General features: G+C 44.9%; 1 protein-coding gene across 3 annotated transcripts in view; it reads left to right on the forward strand.

Annotated features, from left to right (window-relative positions):
• The window catches only part of MBNL3 (muscleblind like splicing regulator 3), a 243,631-nt gene that overhangs the window by 208,883 nt on the left and 8,749 nt on the right, over nt 1-25,999 (forward strand). For 2 of the 3 annotated variants that reach the window (XM_030209575.1, XM_030209576.1), the window contains one exon: nt 23,099-23,193. In XM_030209575.1, the coding sequence (XP_030065435.1) occupies nt 23,099-23,193 (95 nt within the window). Of the gene's footprint in view, nt 1-9,403; nt 9,440-23,098; nt 23,194-25,999 lie in introns of all 3 variants that reach the window. The other variant, XM_030209574.1, reaches the window with a different exon arrangement.

Raw genomic sequence — 25,999 nt, forward strand, 5'->3', positions numbered from 1 at the left:
TGTTAAACGGTACCTGGTGTAGCCTGGGTGAATCTCTTCATAAAGGTGGTTAATAAATCCAATAAATAAAATATATAGAATCTAGTCCTTAGCACCTCCTATTTAGGAGGCAATAAGGGCCCCTTTTATCAAGCTGCAGCAAAAGGAGGCCTGCGCTGACATCGGCATATGTTTTTGGCACGTGCCAAGGCCCCCTTTTACCACAGCGGGTAAAAGGTAAGTCTTTCTTTTCTTTAGAAAATGGCTGTGTGGCAAGTGAAGCACTTGCCACGCGGCCATTTTAGGGGGCAGGCCTTAACGCCACCCATTGAGGTGGTGGTATGGGCTCCCGCACTAACCTGGCGGGAACTGGGCAGTACACGGCACTGCCTGATTACCACCGGGTACATACCGGCACTACAAAAATTAAAATATTTTTGTAGTGCTGGATATGACAGCGCGCTGGGGGTAGGAACTACTGCCAGGCTGCTGCAGTAGCCAGGTGGTACTTCCTTTTTAGCGAGCGGTATACCCGTGTTGGGCTTACCGCCGCTTTGTAAAAGGGCCCCTAAATGGCTCGCATTAACTCTGCATTAGACAGGACTAGGTTCTATATATTATGCCTAAAAAATCAGTGCCGAAATGACATACGCCTACGGAATATGAAATAAGCTTAAATTTCCATGTGGATTATAGAATACACCGAGAGCCCATCCACGTTTAGTCATAGGTAGTTATACCAAGTAAACCTTGGTGTAAATGCCAAAATTAGGTGCGGACCAGGTGTATTCTATAACAACGCGCATGGATTTGAGAAACACCCATGGCCATGCCACCTTTTTAGCTACGCGACTTAGAATTTATATGCATCACGTTGCAGAATACGCTTAGACAGTTGTGTGCATAAATTGTAATTAATGCCAATTATTGGTGCTGATTGGCTTGTTATCTAATTAAGTTGCACGCCCAAATCCATAATATGACCAGATTTGCGTGCACAACTTAATTTGAGCTATATAGAATCCAGGGGTTAGTTCAAAGTAAGTGCAGCACGTTAACTGTCAAACGCCTTCCACACCCACTCCCTGCTCATGCCACACCCCCGACAGAAAAATTATAAAAATTAGGTAATTCGCTGTTTAACGCACAGAATCAGGCAAACTACCACAAAATCCTTTAATGTGGTTGTGCGGTAGCCTTAGCACCCTTTAATAGAAGAGCCCCTTAATGCATCTTTTGATGTGATTTACAACACTTTTCTAATGATCCATGTTAATTCTCAAGCTATTGGAGATGTTTTGGAGCAAGTTGATAATCTAGTAGTAACATACACAAAATATTGGCATAACAACATACGTTGCTTTCTGTCTCCTTTTTTTTAAATGTGATTATCATATTGTGTCTGATTTGGTAGGCCTGTGTTTCAAACAAATGCATGAGATATAATACCTGTTATGAAATGAAACCTTGATGGACCTGATAGACCGCTGGTCTTCTTTCAGCCCGTTCAGGGGTCCTTTTACTAAGCCACAGTAAAAAAAAAATGGTCTGTGGTAGTGTGGGTGCATGTTTTTTTTTTTTTTTTTTAATATTTTATTTATATTTATTTCAAATTTACATTTATGCAATACAACATAAATCAATCAAGATAACATTAAAGGAACTTAAATCAAAACGGAAATTATCCTACATTATATCGACCACAAATTATGATCCAAGATCTAGGAAAATGTGGGTGCATGTTTTTGACACGTGCTGGGCCATTTTTTTACAGCAGCTGAGAAAAAAGGCTTTCTTCAATGGGGTCAGTAAATGACCATTCACTAGAATTAAAGATAGCACTCAACTATTTACTGCCTGAGCCCTTACCACCACCCATTGACCTAGTGGTAAGGGCTCATGCACTACACACGCGGTAACCATGCAGCGACAATGTGGCCACTCTGCCGATTACTGCCAGGAACGCCCCGGGAAGCAGTGCATGCCAACTTTGATGTTACCGCCATTTGGCGTGCTAACCGGGCGGTTGTGTCGATTTGGTGTTGCTCTGCACACATGGTAGCCCTACTGTCACTTTATAAAAGGGCCCCTCAATTATGTAACCTCTGCAAATGCCGTATCTTGCCTTCTGATCTCATATGTGACCATCTCTGGGAAAAGGTGACTAAAGTAGCACATCTAAAATGTTGAGAATGGCTGATTCTTCATGTCATGGGTCCATAAGCAGTCTGCAAAAGTTACATGTTTGAACTTCCGTAACGTTTTTAAAATTTGTTTTCACATAAAAGGATGGGGTTTGGACTGTTGTATCACAAATTGCATCCTCTAACAGAATTCATTAAATTTTCATTTTTTTTTTTGTTTGTTTCTGGTGCCTTTTAGTCACCTTTTCCCAGAGATGGTCACATATACTGGAAAAGCTAGAACACAGTAACTCATTTTTTTTTCCCAAAACTTAACTAATTCACCAGATGTCCTTTAGATTGTAAGCTCCTTTGAGCAGGGACTGTCCTTCTTTGTTAAACTGTACAGCGCTGCATAACCCTAGTAGCGCTTTAGAAATGTTAAGTAGTAGTAGTAGTTACTGTGTATTTCTTAATATGGAAAACATTTAACATTTGGATGTATTTTCAAACCTGTAGCAAAAATTCAACTTCCCCTTTTACAAAGCTGCACTAGCACTGTCGATGCGGTAATGCCGACACAGCCCATTCCCTTTGAATGGGCCGTGTTTGCATTGCCGTATCTCGTGATAAATGGGAGTTCCTTTTCATCTATACCAGACCAGTCCAGACTAATGGGTTGTATCCATCTACCAGCGGAAGGAGACAGAGAAAATAGTTCCAGATACACCGCCCCTTAAGGATATCGTTCAGCCTGGAATGTTCAGTATTTTCTCTGTCTCCTAGCGGATGGTGGACGGATTGTGCAGCTGCTCTGGATTGCTGGCTGGTAGCTCCTGCCCCAGATTCTTCTGGTGACAGTGGAGCCGGAGGTGTGCTGGTAGCCGTGTTGGGGCTAGTTTTAGTTGATACTCAGTGGTCCTGAGTTCCTCATCTGCCAGCTAGGGTGATACCCAGTGACCCTGGTTCCCTCCCCTCCCCTATCTCCCCTGGCTGTCTTTCTAGCAGGGTGATGGTTGATAGTGACATGGAGTAACTTGTCTCCCCTGTGGGGTTCTTCTCTTCTGTGGTGGTAGGTATATCTGAATTTTTGCCTCTGAGGTAAGCCTTTATTTATTTATTTATTTCTGTCACTAATGAAGAAGGTTGTTTAAAAAAAAAATCTTTGTTTTTCCCTCCTTTTCTGCCTCTGAGGAAAACCTTTATTCCTGTCACTAGTGAGGAAGGTTGTTTAAAAAAAAAAAAAAAAGAAGAAACTTTGTTTTTCCTTCTTTCTTTTGCCTGTTACCTGATTTATTTTCCCGCCTTTGGCAACATATTCTAGGGGGCCGCTTGCGAAGTTTCTTTGAATTTTGCTGGCCGGCGTCTGATTCTGATCTTGCACCCTTTTTTTTTTTTTTTTGTTGGGCATGGCTCATGTCTGGATCACGAAACTCAGTTGTTTTTCTCCTCTTCATGGTCCTAGACGGTGACTGGTTCAGAGGGCGGCCCCGTTGCTGGAACTTGTACCTTTGCGGTTCGGAGGTCTTAGTCTGCCATTTCCAAAGTGGGGGAAGTCTCTCGCTGGCTCTGTTTGGCTGCAGGCTCGGTCTTTTTAGTCCAAGGCTAATTTTTCATTCCTGTCAGCCTTACGCGGCAGTTCTTTTTCAGACCATCCGGTCTCTGCTGCTTCTGGCATCTTGCTTGAGACGCCCCTGCTATTTGATTCATGTTTTGGCAGCAGTTTTTCCTCCCTTCCTTAGGGAGGTTCTGGTTCTTTCGTCCCATGGATCCCTCCTGTCTGCTCTGGTTTGTCTCCAGGGTACTTTCCTTCTGGCAGGGGTCCGAGTTGCCCTTGGTGTGCAACTGCTAGCTCAAATCCCTCTTCTGAGTACCCTCGGGAGCGCCATTCTTGCCAGTCTTTTGCTTGGACTCAGTTCAGTGTCTCTTTATGGAAATGTGCCTTTTTAGGACTAGTTTGCCACAGCTCTTCCTTTCTTTTGGGCAGGAGTTTTAGCCTGGCACAGGCGGATTTTGCCTTTTCTAGTTTCAGGTGCGTCTCTCCTGGCACATTTGGCACTCCTTCCTTTTTCTGTAAGGAGCGCAGTTCTTTCCTGCTGAGCAGATCTATTGCTGTGCATCTGGATTATCGCCTCTTAGCTCTGCGCTTTTCTCTACTTTTTCTGCAAGGAATTGGCTCTGTTCTAGGTCTGGAGTTTGACTCTCCCTTAGCTGGTTTTTCCTCGGTTTGGTGTTAGTGGCCAGCTTCCTCTTTGTTCCTGGCCTGGCGAGAGTTGTTTCTTCCTCACTTCCTTATAGCTGCATTTTGCTCCCTATGGTCTGAGAATTCCAGCTCTGTGATGCTTACCTCTCTCTTGGCCGGAGTTTTTTCCCTATGTTGACTGCTGCTCCGTATCGGTTGATTAGGAGGGCGGTCATTGTGGGTCAGAGACCACTTGAGGGCCGAGAGTGTCTCTTAGGACACGGGGCTTTCTCTTCTTGTAGTTTTAGTCCCTCTGGGCCAGGTGAGTGCAGCACAAGGTCTGTATTTCCACAAGTTGTGCTCCTTTCCTGTTGGCCTCCTGGCAAAACATTCTTCCCTGACTGTTCCCCTGGACTCCTTCTATGCATCTTACTTGATGAACACAGCTCCATCGCTGCATGTTGAACACAGCTCCATCGCTGCATGTTGAACACAGCTCCATCGCTGCATGTTGAGCACAGCTCTATCGCTGCATGTTGAACACAGCTCCATCGCTGCATGTTGAACACAGCTCCATCGCTGCATGTTGAACACAGCTCCATCGCTGCATGTAGAACACAGCTCCATCGCTGCATATTCAGCACAGCTCCATCGCTACATTTGAGCACGGCTCCATCATTGCATGTTGAGCGCAGTTCCATCACTACATTTGAGCACGGCTCCATCACTGCATGTTGAGCGCAGTTCCATCAGTGCATTTGAGCACAGCTCCATCACTGCATTTGAGCACAGCTCCATCACTGCATGTTGAGCACAGCTTCATTATTCCATGCTGTTCCACCGTTCCATGTTGGGCACAGCTTCATTATTCCATGCTGTTCCACCGTTCCATGTTGGGCACGGCTCCATCGTTGCATGTTGGGCACAGTTCCGGGTTGGCTTTAGCTCCATTGCTGTATGTTGAGGACAGCTCTATCATGGCATGTTGCGTGAAGTTCCTTTGCTGCTTATTCTGCAACCTTTCATCTCTGCATGTTGAACGAAGCTCCATTGTCACATGTTGAGTGTAGTTCTTTCTCTGCAGGCCTCAGTGTGGGGCACAGTCCTGTGTCTGCGTGTGGAACACAGCTTTGTGTCTGCCTGTGGAACGCAGCTCCTTGTCTGTGTGTGGCATGCAGCTCTCGCTTTGCGTAAGGAATGCAGTTCCCTGTCTGCGTGCAGAGCGCAGCTCCACCGCCTATTGAGTGTAGCTCCATCTTTATATGTTTAGCACAACTCTTCTCTGCAAATTGGGTGAAGTTCCAGGGTGGTATGTGGAGCACAGTTCTGTGACTGCAGGTGCTATACAGCTTCATGTCTGCGTAGGAAGCATATCTCCTTGTCGGCATGTGAAGCGCTGCTCCTTGCCAGCTTCTGGAGCGCAGTTCCTTGCCAGTGTCAGGAGCGCAGCTCCTTGTTTGCGTGTGGAAAGCAGCTCCTTGTCTGTGTTTTATACACAGTTCCATCGCTACCGCAGCTTCAGTTCTGCAGGTACCTCTAACCTCCAGCTCTTTCAGTGGGACACTGCTCATCCTCTGTCTGTTACTCTCAGCTTCTTCTCTGCTTGTTCAGTACATTTCTATCTTTGCCAGAGGTGTGCAACTCTTTCTCTGCCCATGGTGCATGGCTCAGTTTGTGTGCTTTGAGTGCAAATCCGTTTGTTCTTGTTGAGCACGGATCCTACTCTGCCTGATGAGCGCAGCTTCTTTTCTGTCCTTTCAGCACAGTTCAGTCTCTGACTGTGGAGCATATTTTCACCTTGCCTGTTGGGCACTGTTTCACCTTGTCGGTCAACCTCAGCTTTTTTCTGCGGGTTGAATACAGTAACTTCTCGGCAGCTATGGCATACCGCAGTTTAGACTGCTAGACAAGGCTGTCTTGTCTCCTGTTAGCTACCATTTCTGTGGCACCTTTTCTTGCCGTAGCCTCTTGGTGGCTGGCGTGAAGCTTCTCCATTTCTGGAGTTTGAATTCATCTCTGCTCTTTTCTCCACAGTGTGGCTCTCGACTCTCTTTCTTTTTGTCTCTGTTTGTTGTCTTGGCGCTGTTCTTTCATCCCTAAGTCCAGAGCCAGCTGGTTTAGTAGTACTCTCTTTGTACAGTTGTACCCTGGTATGCTGCTTCCCTTTTCTTCATGGTTCTCCTGGAGAGACTAGCACTCCAGTTAGTTGGTTCTCTGGACTCAGGAGTCTCTTCTTATTCTGTGGAGTTTGATTCTCTCACTAGGCGCGGGTCTGGGTGGTTCCTGGGCCTTGCTTCCTTCTATGAAGTGTGGCGCACTGTTTGGGGTTGCGTACTCCTAGTACTTGTTAGGGTCACTTCATCCGACCATCTTGGACCAGGCAGACCGGCAGGTTTGGGAGTTAGTCTTTGTCCTGCCAGGGTTCGGAGAAGTGGATCCTGGTCTAGGAGAGACAGTTCTTCTCCTTGTTGCTCGGATACGACTGTTGCCTTCCTTCCAAGGGGGGTCCTTTGACATGAGTATCTTTTGCTGCTTCTTTTACTACTCTCAGGACAGGGGTACCTAATTTTTATTTTGCTCAGGATGTTTGTTTTACATCCTACAGCTTCAGTTCCTTTTCTAGTGTCTAACTCTGTTCCATTTTGGTAGCCTCGTGGTTCGGATGTTCGAATCCTTTTCTGCTGATCATTTTTTTGCTGTGTGTATAGCTTTGTTGATTTTTCAACCTTCTGCATTCTTCTTTTCTCCCCCCCCCCCCCCCCCCCCCCCCCCCTCTTTGGGAAACTGCTTTGCTACATCCCATTAGTCTGGACTGGTCTGGTATAGATGACAAGGAAGGAAAAATTATGTTCTTACCTGATAATTTTCTTTCTTTTAATCATACCAGACTAGTCCAGATGCCCTCCCGCTTACTTTACTGTGAGGGGAGGTTGCAGTTGCCTTTGGCCAAGCAGGAACAGTGAGGTTCTGCAAATTGGCTCCAAGAGTTTGCCTGTTTGGTATTAACTGTGTTTTCTTCTAGACTTCAGAGCACCATTGCTTGACTATTCGAAATACTGAACATTCCAGGCTGCATGATACCCTTAAGGGGCGGTTTACTTGGAACTATTTTCTCTGTCTCCTTCCACTGGTAGATGGACACAACCCATTAGTCTGGACTGGTCTGGTATGATTAAAGGAAAGAAAATTATCAGGTAAAGAACATAATTTTTCCATGTGTTAAGCCAGAACATAGTACTATATTAGTTTTAGTCAAGAATTACATCTGGACAAGGGTGGTGTATAAACGGTAATAAATGAAATGGTAAATCATGGGGATTTAGTCAAATAAATCAGTTTTCTCATATTTACATTCTCAAAAGTTACTGTGTTGTGGCTTTTCAGGGCAGTATAGTAGACATGAATGTTAGTGCTGCTGAGAGAGTTGTAAGACCAAGAGTTACTCATCATGATCACTTCAAAAAACTGTATACAAACTGCATCTTCCAGTTTACATCTGAGGTTAAAGTAGCACTGGAACACCAAGCAAATCCAGATGAAAAAAGGACCAGAATTTATCTAACCAAGTTTGAGCATTTACAAATAAACAAAAGAGAGTTTAGTTATGGACAAAGATATTTGGAGTCAGATTTAAGTTTTTGAAAAAATGGGACAGAGTACAAAAACAAACTGGTAATTCAGTTTGTCTGCACAATTTTGAATCAGTGTCTCTTTTATCCAGGGATAGTATTTTTTTGCAGTTTCTGGAAATTCAAAAAAAAATGCACAGAAAAAGGTTAAATAAGAGAATCTTACAAAGAAAATGTGGTGGGCATTTTTTTTCTGGCGAGCAAAATTTCTAAATTGGTCAAAAGTCCCCCAGAAATTCTTGTTCAAATTATGTCTTCCACAGTGTTTTCTGTGGAGTCTGTGGATTTTCCCCCCTTATAGAAGCTGAAAGAAATTAAGGGGCCCTTTTACTAAACTGCACAAAAATGTGGTCTGTGGTATTAGTAGCATGAGGCTTTCCTGTGCGCTATGGCCAATTTTAGCTGTAAAATGGCCACAATTTCTATTTCCCCATTGATGGCCGCACGCTAATTTCACATTAGCACATGAGCCCTTACTGCCACGTATTTATTAGACAGTAAGGCTTCACGTTCTAACCCCACGCTAATTGGGCAGCACATGGCAATTTTCCCACACTACCCAGTTAGCGCCTCCAAGCACACCCCTGTGCTAAAAAATAAAAACTATTTTTTAGTATGTGGGTAGCGTGTACTGATCCCAGAACTACTGCAGGATGCCTGAATGCCTCCCGCGGTAGTGCCTTTTAGCGTGCGGTAAGCATGCCTTAGAACTTACCGCCACTTAGTAAAAGGGCCACTAAATCTTTAAACAAAGTAAGCTGCCAGCTTTGCCCTGTTTTTGCCTGCTCTTTAATCCTATCCCAAAATGTCTGAGTCACTGAAATTAATTAGGTTTCTTACTAAACATGCATATTACAGTATTCACTTTATGGGAAAGAGAGGTGGTTTTATTTTCTGCCCAGATATCTATAAATTATCTTGATTAGAGATGATTGTCATGTTTAAGAGCTAAAGGCCCCTTCCCAAAGCGGCGGAAAACCCAACACGGGCTTACTGCTCGCTAAACAGGAAGTACTGCTGGGCTACCGCAGCAGCCTGGTGGTACTTCCCACCCCCAGCATGCCATCATATCCGGCACTACAAAAATATATTTGTAGCGCCGGGGTGGGCCTCAGTGGGTGCTGGTAAGGGCTTCCCCCCCCCCCCCCCCCCCCCCCAAAAAAAAAATGGCCACGTGGCAAGTGCTTTACTGGCCGCACATCCATTTCCTGCAGAAAATAAAGACTACCCTTTTACCAGCTGCGGTAAAAGGGGCCTCGGTGCCTGTCAAAAGCATGCGCCAGCACAGGCCTCCTTTTGCCGCAGCTTGGTAAAAGGGGCCCAAAGTTTCTAGAGCTAAGTATCTAGGCTGTTTTGCATGTGCTTAAATTCTGAATGCTGCAAAAAAAAAAATGACCTGCTTCTAGTTAATGTTTATTTCTTACACTAAAGCTTGACTAATGGAGTATCCCTTTTGTTCATCTTTCCACGCTTCACTGCATGGTGTACAGGGTCAGTACTGTGCATGACACCCACTGCAAGTGTTGGTAGGTTTTTCTATACAAACTCCTAAACTTTCCTGAACGTAAAAAAAAAGCAAAAAATAAAATAGCAGAAACCTAATGTGTGCCTTTGAAAACTGCACAGCTGGGTGGTGTGATGCATCTTCTGTAGACTGTAAGGGGCATATTCTCTTCATTACTATTGTATCTGTCAGCTCATATGATTAAACATCACATTGTAGGAAAGACCGCCTCTGGGTTTGCTTTTCTGCAATGTGCTTCACTCTGAGCAGTGACATAATGTAAGAAAAGCTTTTTTAACATTATAAAATGTTCTGGATGAGTGATTCACAAACCTAGTCCTTGGGACCACTCAGCCAGTTTGGTTTTCTGCATATCCCTAGTCCAGTGGTTCCCAAACCTGTTCCTGGGAGTACCTCAGCCAGTGAGGTTTTCAGTATATCCACAATGAATATTCGTGAGATAGATTTGCATGCAGTAGAGGCAGTGCATGCAAATCTCTCTCATTCAGTTCAATTCAATTTAGGTCTTATATAACGCTAATATCTCCTGTTTAGACTTCAGTGCAGTTTACAACATAAGTGGAACAACGGTTACAGTTTTATAAGTATGAATATTCATTGTGGGTATCCTGAAAACCTGACTAGCTGGGGTGCCTCCAGAAACAGGTTTGGGAACCACTGCCCTATCAATATGCAGGAGATATGAATGCATCCACTGCCACCACTGTACACAGATATGTCTTATTCGTATTCTCTTTAGGTATCCTGAGCGCCAGTCTAGCCAGGCGAGCTTTAAAGACCAGGATGACAACCTGGACAGTAGTCATATTCCTGTGTTGTTTGATCAAAGACTTTTCTGTGCAGATCAGATGACGGGAACTAAGCAGGGGGAGGGCAATGAAGGTGCTGTCAGTGAGGCTTGCAGTCCCACATGATCACAAGTTCATTTTCAACACCGCTTTGATAATCCACCAAGCACGCACACATGAACATACTGCACGTCTGCATGGGAACGAGTACAGCGATTTCCAAAATGATTCCCCAGACTTGTCTCGTTTCTTTTTTTTTTCACATAGTTAGAAGTAGTTCAGTGTGAACAGCATTTGTACATTGCTCATGCTGGGGGGGAAAACATTTTTCAGATTTTTTTCCCCACAGGTGAACACCTATTTAGCCATGGACATCCTTTTGAATATTGCTTCCAAAATTACGTTGTTTCTTGTCTCCCAGTGCATGTGAGAGAACATGTAAATAGAGAGTATGCACATTTTCATTATCAGTTGTGTTAAATTGAAAGATTCATTTGCGTGCTATGTTGTACTTTAATTTTTTTGCTACATAGCCCCATCTCTCCAAATATTAGGGTATCATATAAATGAGAAAAGAAATTGCAGTAACAAGTATGTAGTTAGTAACAAGTTCCATACTCTGGCTTTCACCAGGATTACATACATTAAAAAAAAAAAAATCTAAAAAAAAAAAATCAGAGGCAACATTCAGCCTGTGACAGTCAGTGTTTTAATAAGTGTTCACCACGGCGGGCTAAATAAGGTCTGGATGTTCAGCGCTAGCATCTGCACGAAGTAATTAGTTAATAAGCTGTTATCAGTCAATAATGTGTGTTAGTTGGCACTCTTTTGAGTTTACATGCGGTTCTGACTTGCGCTCAGTTCTATAAAATATGTGCCCGATATTCAGACCATGGGAGGCAGCCCGCATAAGTGCCACAATCGGTGCTGACTTCGAGTATTCAAGGCCCAGCTGTTTCTGGGGACTGACATTGAATATCCAGGTTTTTTTTGGTCGGCTGAAACTTAACCAAAAAAGGGATCCTTTTACTAAGGTGCTCTGAAAAATGGGCTGCGCTAGTGTAGGTTCATGTTTTGGGCATGTGTAGATCCATTTTTTTTCAGCACACCTGTAAAAAAGGCCTTTTTTAAATTTTTGCCGAAAATGGACGTGCAGCAAAGTAAAAATTGGCATGTGTCCATTTTGGGTCTGAGACCTTACCGCCACCCACTGACTTAGCGGTAATGTCTACATGCATAGAATGACGATTACCGCCCAGTTTCCGCCGCATGCCAGAAAATAAAAATTATTTTCTGGTGCGTGTAGCGGACGTGCGTAAAAAACAAAATTACCACGTGGTAGCCAAGCGGTAACTCCAAATTGATGCACGTTGGGCGCGTTTAGACGCCTACGTGGCTTAGTAAAAGGGCCCCTAAGTGAATATTCGGCACTCTCCGGTTACGTTTATAGCGTCCAAACAGGGCCGTGCCTAGGGTCTCTGGCGCCCCCCTGCAGACTATCAATTGGCGCCCCCCCCCCCCCCCCCCGTGAAAATGATCACGCCCCCCCCCCCCCCCCCATGAAAATGATCGCTCACCACTTGCCACACTGAAAGGAATTGTCAGCAATATTCTTAGAAACAAATTGGTATACATTGCAAAATAAGATAGCAGATGTAAATTCTCAAAGTGGACATATTCCAAATGCTAAAATGAAAATAAAATGATTTTTTTTCTACCTTTGTTGTCTGGTGACTTTCTTTTTTCAATCATGCTGGTCCAGTATCTGATTCTGCTGCTATCTGTCCTCTTAACTCCATTTCCAGGGCTTCCTTTTCATTTATTTCTTTACTTTTCTCCTTTCTTCTTCATTTCTTGCTCTATATCCATTTCCAGCAATTTCTCCTCTCTCCCTGGGTCCTGCCCTCCCATCCATGTCCATTCTTGTCCCTCTCTGCCCTTCCCTCCTCCATCCATAGCCAGCAATCCTCCTCTCTCCCCTCCCCTCCATTTCCAGCAATTTGTCCTCTCCCTGGGCCCCCATGTCCATCCTTGTCCCTCTCTGCCCTTCCCTCCTCCATCCATAGCCAGCAATCCTCTCTCCCCTCCCCTTCCAGCAATTTGTCCTCTCCCTGGGCCCTGCCCTCCCATCGATGCCTCTCTGCCCTCCCATCCATGCCTCTCTGCCCTTCCCTCCGCGCCCTGGGGCCTTTAAATCTTTTACTTCTGGTCGCAGCAGCGTCAGTGAAAGCGGAGCGCTGCCGACATCTCCCTTCCCTTTGCGCTCTTGGTTCCCTCAGTGTCCGCCTTCTTCTGACGTCAGAAGAAGGCGGGACACTGAGGGAACCAACGAGTGCAAGGGAAGGGAGACGTCGGCAGCAGTGGCGTAGCTAGGGTAGTTGACACCCGGGGCCGGTCATTTTTTTAACACCCCCCCCCCCCCCCCCAAATCCAGTACTAGGCATACCGAGAATACAAAACACGACCTATAGAGCAATTTTACCATACCATAAGCAGTCGTTTCTATGAGTCACACAAGGAAAAGGAAAGCATCTTAAGCACTACAGTGAGCACTAGAACATCAATTCACCTATTGTAAAACGAAACCACACAGAATAGTACAGATCGTCGATCCTGCACAGTCAATGCCAACTGAAAGCCATGTCTTTTTCACAAACACAGATACACCCTAATCCACTATAGAATAAGTAATCATAAACTTTCTATTTAGACAAAAATTAAACTGAACCCCCAATGCCAGACTCTGCATACAATGCAACGCCACAGAAACAGAAAATGTCTCCTAGTACTGTGCAAAATATAAAGACAGCAGATGTAAATTTGAAAAAACTAACAAATACCAATCACCACTTTACAAATTAACAAATAGAAATAAAACAAATACAGAAAATAAAATAATACCATTTTATTGGACTAATACATTTAACTTCCAGAGGCCAAAATCTCCTTCCTCAGGTCAATACAGTATAGTGCTGTTAAAGTATCCTATCCTGATCTGAGGAAGGGGGTTTTGTTCTCTGAAAGTTAAGTCAAATTAAAATTAGTCCAATAAAAAGATTACCTTATTTACATGTTCTATTTATAAACATTTATTAACACAGCTAAAATACTATATCCTAAAGCAAAATAATAAAAATATATATTTACAGTTTGTTGTCTTTGGTTTCTGCTTTCCTCATCTTCTTTTCACCGTCTTCCTTCCATCCAGCATCTGTCTTCGCTCTCTCTCTGCCATCCAGTGTTGTCTTTGGTTTCTGCTTTCCTCATCTTCTTTTCACCGTCTTCCTTCCATCCAGCATCTGTCTTCGCTCTCTCTCTGCCATCCAGTGTCTGCCCTCTCTAATGTGCCTTCCATCCACATCTGCCCTCTATTTCTGCCCCTTCCATCCACCATCTGCCCCAGTCTGCCATCTCTCTCTCCCCCTTCCATCCATCATCTGCCCTCTCTCTCTCCTTTCCCTCCAGCATTTGCCCTCTATCTCTGCCCCTTCCATCCACTGTCTGCTCTTTCACTCCCTTCTATCCACTGTCTGCCCTTTCTCTCTGCTCCTTCGATTCACCATTTGCCCTCTCTCTTTCCCCCTCCCATCCATTCAGGGTCTGCCCTCCCTCTCACTCCCCATTCCATCCAGGATCTATCCCCCCTCTCTCAATGCCCCCTCTTTTCGGCTCCCAGTTCCCACCTGCGGCTGCCCCTAGTTCCAGATCCATTGATTCTCCCATCCACCTCTGCCCCAGGCATGACCCCATTCTCCCTCCTGCTCACTTTTCAGACCCCAGTTCCAGATCCATGCCCCTTCTCCCATCTGTCTCCCACCCAGTCCCTTCTGCCCATCCAAGTCCCCCTCACCCCATCTGTCTCCCACCCAGTCCCTTCTGCTATCCAAGTGCCCCCACCCTCACCCCATCTGTCTCCCACCCAGTCCCTTCTGCCCATCCGAGTCCCCCTCACCCCATCTGTCTCCCACCCAGTCCCTTCTGCTATCCAAGTGCCCCACCCTCACCCCATTTCATCTGTCTCCCACCCAGTCCCTTCTGCCCATCCGAGTCCCCCTCACCCCATCTGGCTCCCACCCAGTCCCTTCTGCTATCCAAGTGCCCCCCACCCTCACCCTGTCTCCCACCCAGTCCCTTCTGCCCATCCGAGTCCCCCTCACCTCATCTGTCTCCCACCCAGTCCCTTCTGCTATCCAAATGCCCCCCACCCTCACTACTACTACTACTACTACTACTACTACTTAGCATTTCTATAGCCCCTCACCCCATCTGTCTCCCACCCAGTCCCTTCTGCCCATCCGAGTCCCCCTCACCCCATCTGGCTCCCACCCAGTCCCTTCTGCTATCCAAGTGCCCCCCACCCTCACCCCATCTGTCTCCCACCCAGTCCCTTCTGCCCATCCGAGTCCCCCTCACCCCCATCTGTCTCCCACCTAGTCCCTTCTGCTATCCAAGTGCCCCCCACCCTCACCCCATCTGTCTCCCACCCAGTCCCTTCTGCCCATCCGAGTCCCCCTCACCCCATCTGGCTCCCACCCAGTCCCTTCTGCTATCCAAGTGCCCCTCACTCTCACCCCATCTGTCTCCCACCCAGTCCCTTCTGCCCATCTGAGTCCCCCTCACCCCATCTGTGTCCCACCCAGTCCCTTCTGTTATCCAAGTGCCCCCCACCCTCACCCTATCATCTGTCTCCCACCCAGTCCCTTCTGCCCATCCGAGTCCCCCTCACCCCATCTGGCTCCCACCCAGTCCCTTCTGCCCATCCGAGTCCCCCTCACCCCATCTGGCTCCCACCCAGTCCCTTCTGCTTTCCAAGTGCCCCCCACCCTCACCCCATCTGTCTCCCACCCAGTCCCTTCTGCCCATCCGAGTCCCCCTCACCCCATCTTTCTCCCACCCAGTCCCTTCTGCTATCCAAGTGCCCCCCACCCTCACCCCATCTGTCTCCCACCCAGTCCCTTCTGCTATCCAAGTGCCCCCCACCCTCACCCCATCTGTCTCCCACCCAGTCCCTTCTGCCCATCCGAGTCCCCCTCACCCCATCTGGCTCCCACCCAGTCCCTTCTGCCCATCCGAGTGCCCCCCACCCTCACCCCATCTGTCTCCCACCCAGTCCCTTCTGCCCATCCGAGTCCCCCTCACCCCATCTGTCTCCCACCCAGTCCCTTCTGCTATCCGAGTCCCCCCCACCTTCACCCCATCTGTCCCCCACCCTCACCCTGCCTCGTCTTCTCCCTGCCACCCGGTCTTTAAAAATAAATTGCCGACGCGATAGGGAGCGCAGCACCTCGTGTGCAAGTAAAAGAAGCGGATCCGATCATCTCATTGGGCCTTCCTTCACTGTCCCGCCCTAGAGGAAATAGGAAGTTGCGTCAGAGGAGGGCGGGACAGTGAGGGAAGGCCCAATGAGATGATCGGATCCGCTTCTTTTACTTGCACACGAGGTGCTGCGCTCGCTATTCGCGTCGGCAATTTATTTTTAAAGGGCTGGTGCGGGGGAGGGGCTGCCAGGAAGAAGAGCAGCGGGAGCGGCGGCACCCCCCTTTTTTATGACACTCGGGGCGGACCGCCCCCACCGCCCCGCCCTTGCTGGTCGGCAGCGCTTTCACTGACGCTGCTGCGACCCAGGTGAAATATTTAAAGGCCTTTGCGGCGCGGGGCGAGGGTAAGCACCGCGGCGGCGCCCTCCAGAGGTGGGCGCCCCCCTGCGGCGCTTACCGCATCGGCACGGCCCTGCGTCCAAAGATAAGACTGCTATTTAGGCCATCCAATTTGGCAGTTAAACTTAGTTGACCAATGCTTGAATATTCACACATAGCCAGCTATATCACGCAGTATAGGCAGTTAAGCACTATGCACTAACAGCGAATATTCAGTGGCGATAACTGGCTATCTCCCACTGAATATTAGCAGTTAGCTGGCTAAATTCTATTTAACCGGCCAGGAGCTGTTCCTGGCCGGTTAAATAGCGCTGACTATCAGGCGGCCTATCATTTCAATAGGCGGCTACTTTGTTCCTGTTCCTTAAGGGCCGTGAAGTGGAAAACATCTTTCATGTATGTGTTCACAGTACATCTCCTTTCAAGTTGCTCCATTGTATGAAACAGCTCTTTAGCATTAACTGGAAGGTTAAAAAGGAGTACAGTTACCAGTCAGTCAGTTAGTTATTATTTGGCAATTATTGAACGGCTTAAGAGTTCTTCACAGTACAATAACCATTGGTGCTGGATCCATCCTGACATTTATCTTTTCCAGTATTTGCATCAGTAACTACTAGATGCTGTACTGTTCCCTTCCATAGTGAAATCTTAACAGCCTGTGTCTTTCATGAGAGCACACACCTGGCTTTTTACAGCCGCACCCAAACATTTCAGACAGCACACATTTGCAGCAACCAGGTGTTTGTGTCTGATTAGAGTTCAGTTGATGAGGAGATGAAAACTATTCTAGAACATGTCCTGACTAACGACTCTTCATTATGAAGCAAACCTGCGTCCTGTTGTGCTGACCCTTACCATAACCCCATGCAGACATAACACTGACACCTACAAAGCATGAATGCAGCTTGAACAACTTAAGAATGCACAGAGGGAAAGAAATTCTTAAAGGCACAGCTTGTAGTTATGGAAAAAGTCAGAACCGTAGCCAGGCCACCTATGGCCAAATGAAGAAGTGAAAAACAAAAAAGGAACCAACTCTTTCATGGAAGACCAGCAAACAAGCAAAATAAAAGTGGAAGTCACTAAAGGCATGAATGTTCAAGACAGCCAAACTAAGTAAATGTCTGAAAACTGATTGTAATATCCGGCATCATTTATTAAAAATGTCCAAAATGTCTGAAAGCTGATTGTAATATCCAGCATCATTTATTAAAAATGTCCATAAGTGATTAAACCTCAATTCTGCATGAAACCAAGACCCGACACGGACCGTATTTCAGCACGCAGGCTTTCATCAGGGGCCCTTTAAAAACAACATGAGTGTAAGAAAACACAAAAAGATAAATTCTAAGATGCTGAATTTAAAGGTAAAACTTTTTTGTGGTTCTTTATCTCTATATAGGTTTGGTATTTTCTAATCTTTCTCTATTTTCCACAGTTTTTGCACTTTCCTATTTTAAAGTTTGTTTTTTTAATCACATATTTGATATTGCTCAAAGCCCACCTCTTCAATGTCGCTTTCGGCACCTAATCACAACACCTCTACTCAGGAAATCTAGACTACCCCAACTTGACATTTCGTCCTTTAGATTGTAAGCTCTTCTGAGCAGGGACCGTCCTTAGTTATTAATTTGTACAGCACTGCGTAACCCTAGTAGCGCTCTAGAAATGTTAAGTAGTAGTAAGTTTGTTTTTTTAATCACATATTTGATATTGTACACTGATACGTTTTTATCTCACATTGTATATGGCATCCATATTATGTTGCACTGATTGGGACTTATCATTTTTATTCGCATCCAAGTATATATATATTTTACTCACACACACATATATATATATATATTTTTTTTTTTTTTACTCACCTCCATGTATAGTTATTACTGTGTCATTTATTTGTTTACCTTTTTGTATTCTTGCACTCATGTCCTGTTTTTAAAGGACCCCTGACAAAGGCGTGCGTGCCAAAACATGGCCCGCGTTGGGTCTTGGTTTCATGTAGAACTGAGGTTTAACCACTTATGGACATTTTTAATAAATGATGCTGGATGTTACAATCAGTTTTCAGATATTTATTTAGTTTGGCTGTCTTGAGCATTCATAGCTTTGGTGACTTTCACTTTTGTTTTGCTTGTTTGCTGGTCTTCCGTGGAAAGAGTTGTTTCCTTTTTTGTTTTTTACTTCTTCATTTGGCCATAGGTGGCCTGACTACGGTTCTGACTTTTTCCATAACTACAAGCCATGCCTTTAAGAAATAAGTATGCCTCACCCTAAACACAGTACTGTGAGCTTGGAAGTTCATTAACTTTAGTACATAACACTGTAGCTATATATGAAATTTTAGTGTAAATCCCCACTCCTAAATTAGGCACAGATCCCCGTTATTCTATAACAACACGCATAGGTTGTGGGAACGCCCTCAATATGCCCATGATCGTCCCATGGCCGTGTCCCCTTTTTGAACTTGCATGTAAAGTTTTATTAAATCTAATTAGTACCAATAATTGTTTGTTGAGAAGCCAATTATCAGTGCTAATTGACTGGTTATTCAATTAAATTGCATGCACAAATTGGGTGTGTGCCCAAATTTGCAAACGCAATTTTTAGCAATTAGGGGGGTGTTAATGTGTAATAGTGATCATTGCTCCATTATAGCACATGACTGCCTTTCCCCAAGTGCCAGAAACGACCCCCAACATGGTTTAGTAAATAAGACCCTCCAAGAAACATATTCAGAATCTGTGTACCAAACCTGACATACCGTAACATCACTGTTTCCCAGGATTCAAACAGAAAAGAATGCAATCTAGGGTGTACGACACCAGTGAACCTTAAAACTGACCATTGTAGAACCCTACATGGAAACTAAGCACCAGTGAACTAACTGTCCTTTGTCACACTTGCAAAAAATAGACACCCCTCATGTACGACAGAATAAGACCACGAGGGACTACAAATTAGAAACAGACATGTGTCGGCAAAAACTGAAATGGAAACCCTGAGAAGCCAAACTTCAGTGCAATGCAACGCTGGTGTACGGCATTCATTTCTTATAACGAGGAAAATACAACCTCCTCATTCTTTAGATGCTAACCCCCAGATTCTATATGTGGCGCCAAATTTGTAATCGTTCCCAAGATGCACATGCTAATTAATTGAGTAGCAAGCCCTTAACTATCAATAATTGGGTGCATGTAAATTTAGGCGTGAGATCGGCACCTAAATTTTACATGTGAGTAAAAAAAGGAGGTGCAGAAATGGGAGGGTTATGGGCGGAACGGGGCATTCCTAGTATTTACATGTGTTGTTATAGAATAAGGGGGGATACGCGCCTAATGTAAGCATTACGTTTGGTTGTGGTGCAAGTGGCCACACCTAAAGTTAGGTGTAATTCCTGGGCGTAAGCACTGTTCTGTAAACTGCATCTAATTTAAGGCGCCGCTTATAGAATAACACTTTTTTTTGGCACTATATGTACAATTCACCTCAGTGCATATCTGCAAGGAGGGTATTCACATAGATGAAGCATGCAGCATATAGAATACTATCAGTTGTGCACAATGCAAGCCGAACTTAGGCCCACCAGCTTAGGCCTTTACTGACCTGTCATAAGTTGGCGTGCCTAAATTTCAGTGTACCAAAGCAGCTTTGTATTAATATTCTATAATGACCTAGGTGTGCTCCAAAGCCATTATAGAACAGGTGATAAATGTTCCCCATTGTGGTGCCTACATCTTGGCGCCAAGTTATAAAATTGCAAAGATTTAATTTAAAATATTTATGGTACACCTTATTTCTGAAGGCTTTTAGGGGTATATTCTATAAGTAGCACCTAAAAATTGATGCTGAAAATTTAACACGCTAAGCACAATTCTATAAAGAGTATGCATCTTTTATGGAGTCACTCTTAAGCATAAACTGCGCCTAACTGTAGATGCTTGCAATTAAGTCTGCTATGAGCAAGCTTAAATGCCGGCATCTATAGGGTCACCACATATGGCTCCACCCCTATGTTGGCCGCACCCCTTATACCAGCCATGGCGCATATAAACAGACATCATTGAAAATATTATACTAGTATAGGAGAAAAAATAACGTGATTTTTTTTCATTATAAATAATTTTTTTAAGCTGTTACAGCTCCAGTATACCCAGTGCAAAATAAGACAACAGATGTAAATTCTCAAATTGGACATATTCCAAACACTAAAATGAAAATAAAATGATTTTTTTTCTACCTTTGCTGTCTGGTGACTTTGTTTTTCTATCCATATTGGTCCCAGTCTCTGATTCTGCTGCTCTCTATCTGTTCCCTTAACTCGTTTCCAGGGCTTCCTTTCCATTTATTTCTTTACTGTACTCCTTTCTTCTTCATTTCTTGCCATACATCCATAAGTAAAAGCTGGGTCCTCCTCCATGGAATTGACTGGAGGAGGTATAACGTGGATCCAGCTTTTGCTTATTTTCTCCATCCATGTGCAGTTTTTCTCCTCTCTTGCCTTTCTCTCATCTCCATCCATGTGCATCTTCTTCTATTTTCTTTCTTCCCCTCCATCCATGTTCAGCACTTCTCCTCTCTCCTCCCCTCCATCCATGTCCAGCATTTCTCCTTTCTTCCCTCCCCTGTATCCATATAAAGCAATAATTCTCTCTCCCCTCTCCTCCATCCAAGTCCAGCATTTCTGCTCTCTCCCCGCCAACCCCTCCATCCATCCATGTCCAACGATTCTCCTCTATCTCCTGCTCTCCTCTTCATCCATTTTCAGCATTTCTCCTCTCTTCCCTGCCCTCCCATCCATGTGCATCTCCTTCCTCTCTTCCCTCCCCTCCCTCCATCCATGTCCAGCATGTCTCCTCTCTCCCCTGCCCTCCCATGTCCAGTGATTCTCCTCTGTCCCCTGTCCTCCCCTCTCATCCATGTCCAATTATTCTCCTCTCTCCCCTGCCCTCCCCTTCCATCCATGTCCAGTGATTCTCCTCTGTCCCCTGTCCTCCCCTGCCGTCCATGTCCAGCAATTCTCCTCTCCCCCTTCCCTTCCCTTCCCTCCCCTCTCATCCATTTCCAATTATTCTCCTCTCTCCCCTGCCCTCCCATCCATGTCCAGCGAATCTCTCTTCGCTGACCTCCCCTCCCATCCATGCCCAGTATGTCTCCTCCTTCCCTTGCTCTCCCCTCCCATCCATGTCCAGTGATTCTTCTCTGCCCCCTGCCCTCTCCTTCCATCCATGTCCAGCAATTCTGTCTTCCCTGCCCTCTCCTCCCATCCACGTCCAGAAAATCTCTCTTCCCTGCCCACCTCTCCCATCTGTGTCCAGCGATTCTCCCCTGCCCTGCCCTCCCATCGGTGTCCAGCAATTCTCTCTTCCCTGCCCTCCCTTCCCATCCGTGTCCAGCGATTCTCCTCTCTCCCCTCCATGTCCAGCAATTCTCATCCCTGCCCTCCCCTCTCATCGATGTCCAGCAATTCTCTCTTCCCTGCGCTCCCCTCCCATCGATGTCCAGCGATTCTCCTCTGTCCCCTGCCCTCCCTTCTCCCATGTCCAGTGATTCTTCTTCCTCCAGCCCATCCTCCTCCCAGCCCGTCCTCCTTCTCCACTGCCTGCCAGCGAAGCGATAGAAAGGCTGCCAGCGTCGGACTCAGCAGCGCGAACGGTGCAGCGATTGAGAGAGGCTGGCAGCGTCGGCATTTCCCTCTGCGAGTCCCGCCTATGCGGAAACAGGAAGTTGAAACAACATAGGCGGGACTCGCAGAGGGAAATTCTGACGCTGCCAGCCTCTCTCAATTGCTGCCTGCACCATTTGAGCTTCTGAGTCCAGGAAAAACAGTAAGTAGGGGAGTGAGAGGAAGGATGCAGGACTCGCCGGGGAGAAAAAAGGTACCGGTACAAAAAAAGCCCTGAGATTAGCAAACCCACTGCATGTCTCAGGGTCTTAGGCTAAAGCAGTCCTGCAGAGCAATCAGATTAAATAGAAAAATATTAGCTATCTATCAAAAGTAGACTGAAACAAGTGCGTTTTAAGTAAAATTTTAAATGAGGAAAGAGGATTCTGTATGTATTGGTAGATAACATGCCCAATGTGGTCACTTTTTGCCTGAAAAGGCTGCATCAGGGGTCAGTGGAGGCTTATGAATTTAAAATCTTAGAGTCTTTTTGAATATCTTTGTAAATACCAAAAAAACTTATCTTCTTACATCTCTGCAATGGAGGTAAATAATCCTCCATCACTGAGGCTTGTAACGGTCCGCTGGCCCCTGATGCGGCCACGTGTTTCTACAGTAAACCTTGGAATTATACCTTTGGACGTTTTTTTTTTTTTTTTTTTAATGTTATCTTTATTGCTAGGACCTGCCTCTTTTGTTTGGTTTGGTCAGTGGCACCTATGGCCAATATAACATTGACCATAGGGTCGCTGTGACTAAATGTTGCACACCTTTTATTCTCACAGGTACAAGGAATAAAGATCTACTAAGACATAAGAGAAATAAGACCCAGAAATAAACCTAGAAGAGGCAGCAGAGCTGTACTAATATTTTGATGATTCTAACTGGCTCTTCTGTGGTGGTAACTGACGCTTGCCTTTCAGCTTGGCATCCTTGAACAGGGCCCTAATCTGGCAGAAATGCATGGCCTGCTGTGCCCTATTGCTTAATTAAAACGCTGCTTTACTTTTACTAAATTTTACCTTAACTATGAAGTTTTGTATAATCTAATTTGAGGCTACAGAAAGTAAAGACTATACTTTCCTGTGTGTGATAAGCATAGCAAAAATATCGGGGAAAAAGGGATTATCAGTCATACGCTTAATAAAGAGGGCCACTTCTCAAGGAGGAAGGTTCAAGAACAGTTTTAGATTAAAAAATTCATGGGTCACTGTTCAGGATATGTGGAATACATCATGTTGTTCGTTCAGTAGGAGAATGTAAAACATTTTATGCTTATAAATATACTAAGTGTTAAGAATGTTTTAGTTTTCTTTAATTATAATTAGCTTTTCCCCTTCTCTCTCTCTTTTTTTTTTTTTTTTTCTTTTTGAAAATTGCTGCCTTGCTTTGCACTGTGATTGCATGCTGCGCCCTGGTGTATCCTTCATGGTGATGTCACATGGCTTGTTGCTGTGATACCTGCCACGCCCCCAAATCCACCATCTGTTGCCATGGTTACCATAAATGCTCCACCCTCCTGTATGTCGCTTCCATGGTTTCCTACTGAAAAGTGCCCATGATGCACGGTGCCACGCCCACCACTGTGTCTGCAGCAACAACACCTGCTACCAGCGTCCCCTTCGCTGCAACAGCTACAGCCAATCAGGTTTGGCCCTTTAAATAGCTTTGTTTCACATGTACAACTCTAGCTTATTATGGGATTTATTTACTAAGCTCTTTTACACCTTACTACAGATGAAGGAAAAAATCCTTAGTAAATCAGGCCCTCTATTAGCAAGGCAACATATATACTGTCTGGACTGGTAAGGAACATAGATGCGTTTGGTCATGTGTTTATGAGATAGTAATCAGCTGAAAAGTTTTATGAACTACCTTAGAGATATGGCTTATGTGATAGAGTTTATGAAAGTGCCATTGGTGGCAACTTCATTCAAAATATTATTCTTAAAAGTATATTGAGCCCATTGCTGTCATACCAGTCCTAAGACGTATATATTGTTGTCTAAGAATGCTTTCTTCTACTATTCAGAACTCAATCCTTATTACTAGGCAAATGTACAGTCACAATGTTTTAAAAAGCTTTATTTAGTTTTTGGGGTTTTTTTAATGGTCAGCATTTAGAAACAGGAAGTGAAGTGTGTACTTTGTTTTACAAGCAACAAATAACCTTAAACTCTCAAAACTCAAGAATTGTATTGCAAATTGATTTCTGATGCCATTGCAGACAGCCTTATTTTATGGTAACTTCAGGTTTACTAGTTTTATAAACCACAGACCTTCCATATCGTCAGGGGGGGGGAAGGGGTTACAGCCCCATAATTACTGGGTCACTAAATTATCCTATATAATAAAACGCACCTCCAACATTCTGAAGCTGACTGCATGGCTAAGGCATTCCTGCTGTCTGTATCCATCTGCTGAAATGACATCACATACTTCCGGGTTCGTCACAAGCAGAAGTGACCAACCACATGAGGTTTCTCGGCTTCAGAATGTTGGAGGTGCATTCTATTAAATAGGATTGGTCAGTTCCTTGAAGCACAGCCAGAGCTCAGCGTCCTGCACAGTAATGCTCAGACACCAGAGAGAGGGGGGGGGGGACTGACACCAGAGACAGGGAGGGAGAGGGGGGCCTGACACCAGAGGGGGGGGAGGTATCTCTGTCACACACTCTCTCTCTCTCTCTCTCTCTCAGTCAATGTCTTTCTCTCTCTCACACACTCTTATGTATCACACTATATCACATTCACTCTCTATGTGTCACACAGTCACTCACACACTCTCTTGGTCTCATACACTCAGTCTCACAGAGAGTCTGTGTCTCACACACTCTCTCTCTCTCGCACACACTGTATCTGTGTGAAACACACTCTCTCTCTCACACTGTCTCTCACATACGCACTTGCACACACACTCATTCTCACATACGCACTTGCACACACACTCATTCTCACACACTCGCACCCAGACTCACTCACTCTCTCTCACACACACACACACCTGCACATTCACTCTCTCTCTCACACACAGTCACTCTCACATACACTCTCTCAAACATACACACTGCGAGGAAAACCTTGCTAGCGCCTGTTTCATTTGTGTCAGAAACGGGCCTTTTTTTACTAGTTACTAAATAATATCCCTAAACACTTCCTCAGTTTTGTATACAGGATCCACAGCTAGTACTTTCTTATAATTGACCAAGACTGGATTCTTTTGTATTTTGCATACAGTAACAACAGTGAAGGGTGAGCCACAGTTACCCTTTTTTTTTTTTGCATAAGAAGTACAGCCATTTAACATTACTGCTGTATAGAAGCTCTAGAAGAGCAAAATGGCTATCACCTTCAGAACATTAGTTCCCAAGCCAATCCTCAGGATATCCACAATGAATATGCATGAGATACACTTGCATGCAGTGGAGACAGTGCATGCAAATATATATCATATGTATTAATTGTTGATACTTTGAAAGCCAGCCTGAACAGGGTGGTTCCAAGGACCAGGCTGAGATCTGCTCTAGAACAAGCTTGATTCTAAGTAGTTCTGCAGGCCATATAAAACCCAATAATTTTACAGATGTGAGAGCAAACCTAAATCTGCAGCATTTACAGTGACCAAGATGTGCTCCCCTTGATGATCAATATTGAACATGCAATGTTTATATGCCTGTTTTCCTCAGGATTAAAGCAGGGACTTCTTTAAAGGGTAGTCATAGCTCTCTGCTGCCATGAGTCTCCAGAGATTCCAGTCATCATGTCTTCTAAAAAATTGTACATTGGAGATGGTGAAAGGGGAAAAAAAACTAGTTGGAAATCAGAGACCTTCTCTGGATCTATAATTTGGTGTAAAGTTATGGTCTGTGTGTGAATACAACTAAGGGGTATGACTACTGAAGGGTGCTAGTAAATTAGCTTAGTGCATGGTAACACAGGACTTTTCCTGCGTGCTAAGCCTATTTCTAACACACTCAGGAAATAAGTTGGTTTCCAGTATTTCTCTTTCAGGTTGTTTGCTAATGTTTGCATTAGCGTGGATAACGTGAAAAAAAAATTGGCATGGGAACACTTACCACCCCCCCCCCCCCATTTAGGAGGCACCAAGAGCTCCTGAATTATGGATGCACTAACCAGTTATCGCATGGTAATTGGAACGTGCTAGCTGGATAGCGCATCCATGCCCATTCTCCACCCCTGTCTTGCCCCCTCTAGAAAATGAATACATAAAAATAAATACCACATGCTTAGTGCACGCAAATAAGCTACTTACTGCAAAACACATTAACGCGCTTTGTGGTAAGCATTTTCATGTATACCCCTAAATGTTCCCTCACTATACACTGTTCAGATCAGTAATGCAAGAAATGTTGCACGACTTTGTTTTCAGTTTAGCAAGTAGCGTGCAAACTGGTAAGATTTAGTAAAGTTGAAAACTGATGTGTAATGGTTTAA

The sequence above is a fragment of the Microcaecilia unicolor genome, chromosome 7, assembly GCF_901765095.1.
Source record: "Microcaecilia unicolor chromosome 7, aMicUni1.1, whole genome shotgun sequence".
Lineage (NCBI taxonomy): Eukaryota > Metazoa > Chordata > Amphibia > Gymnophiona > Siphonopidae > Microcaecilia > Microcaecilia unicolor.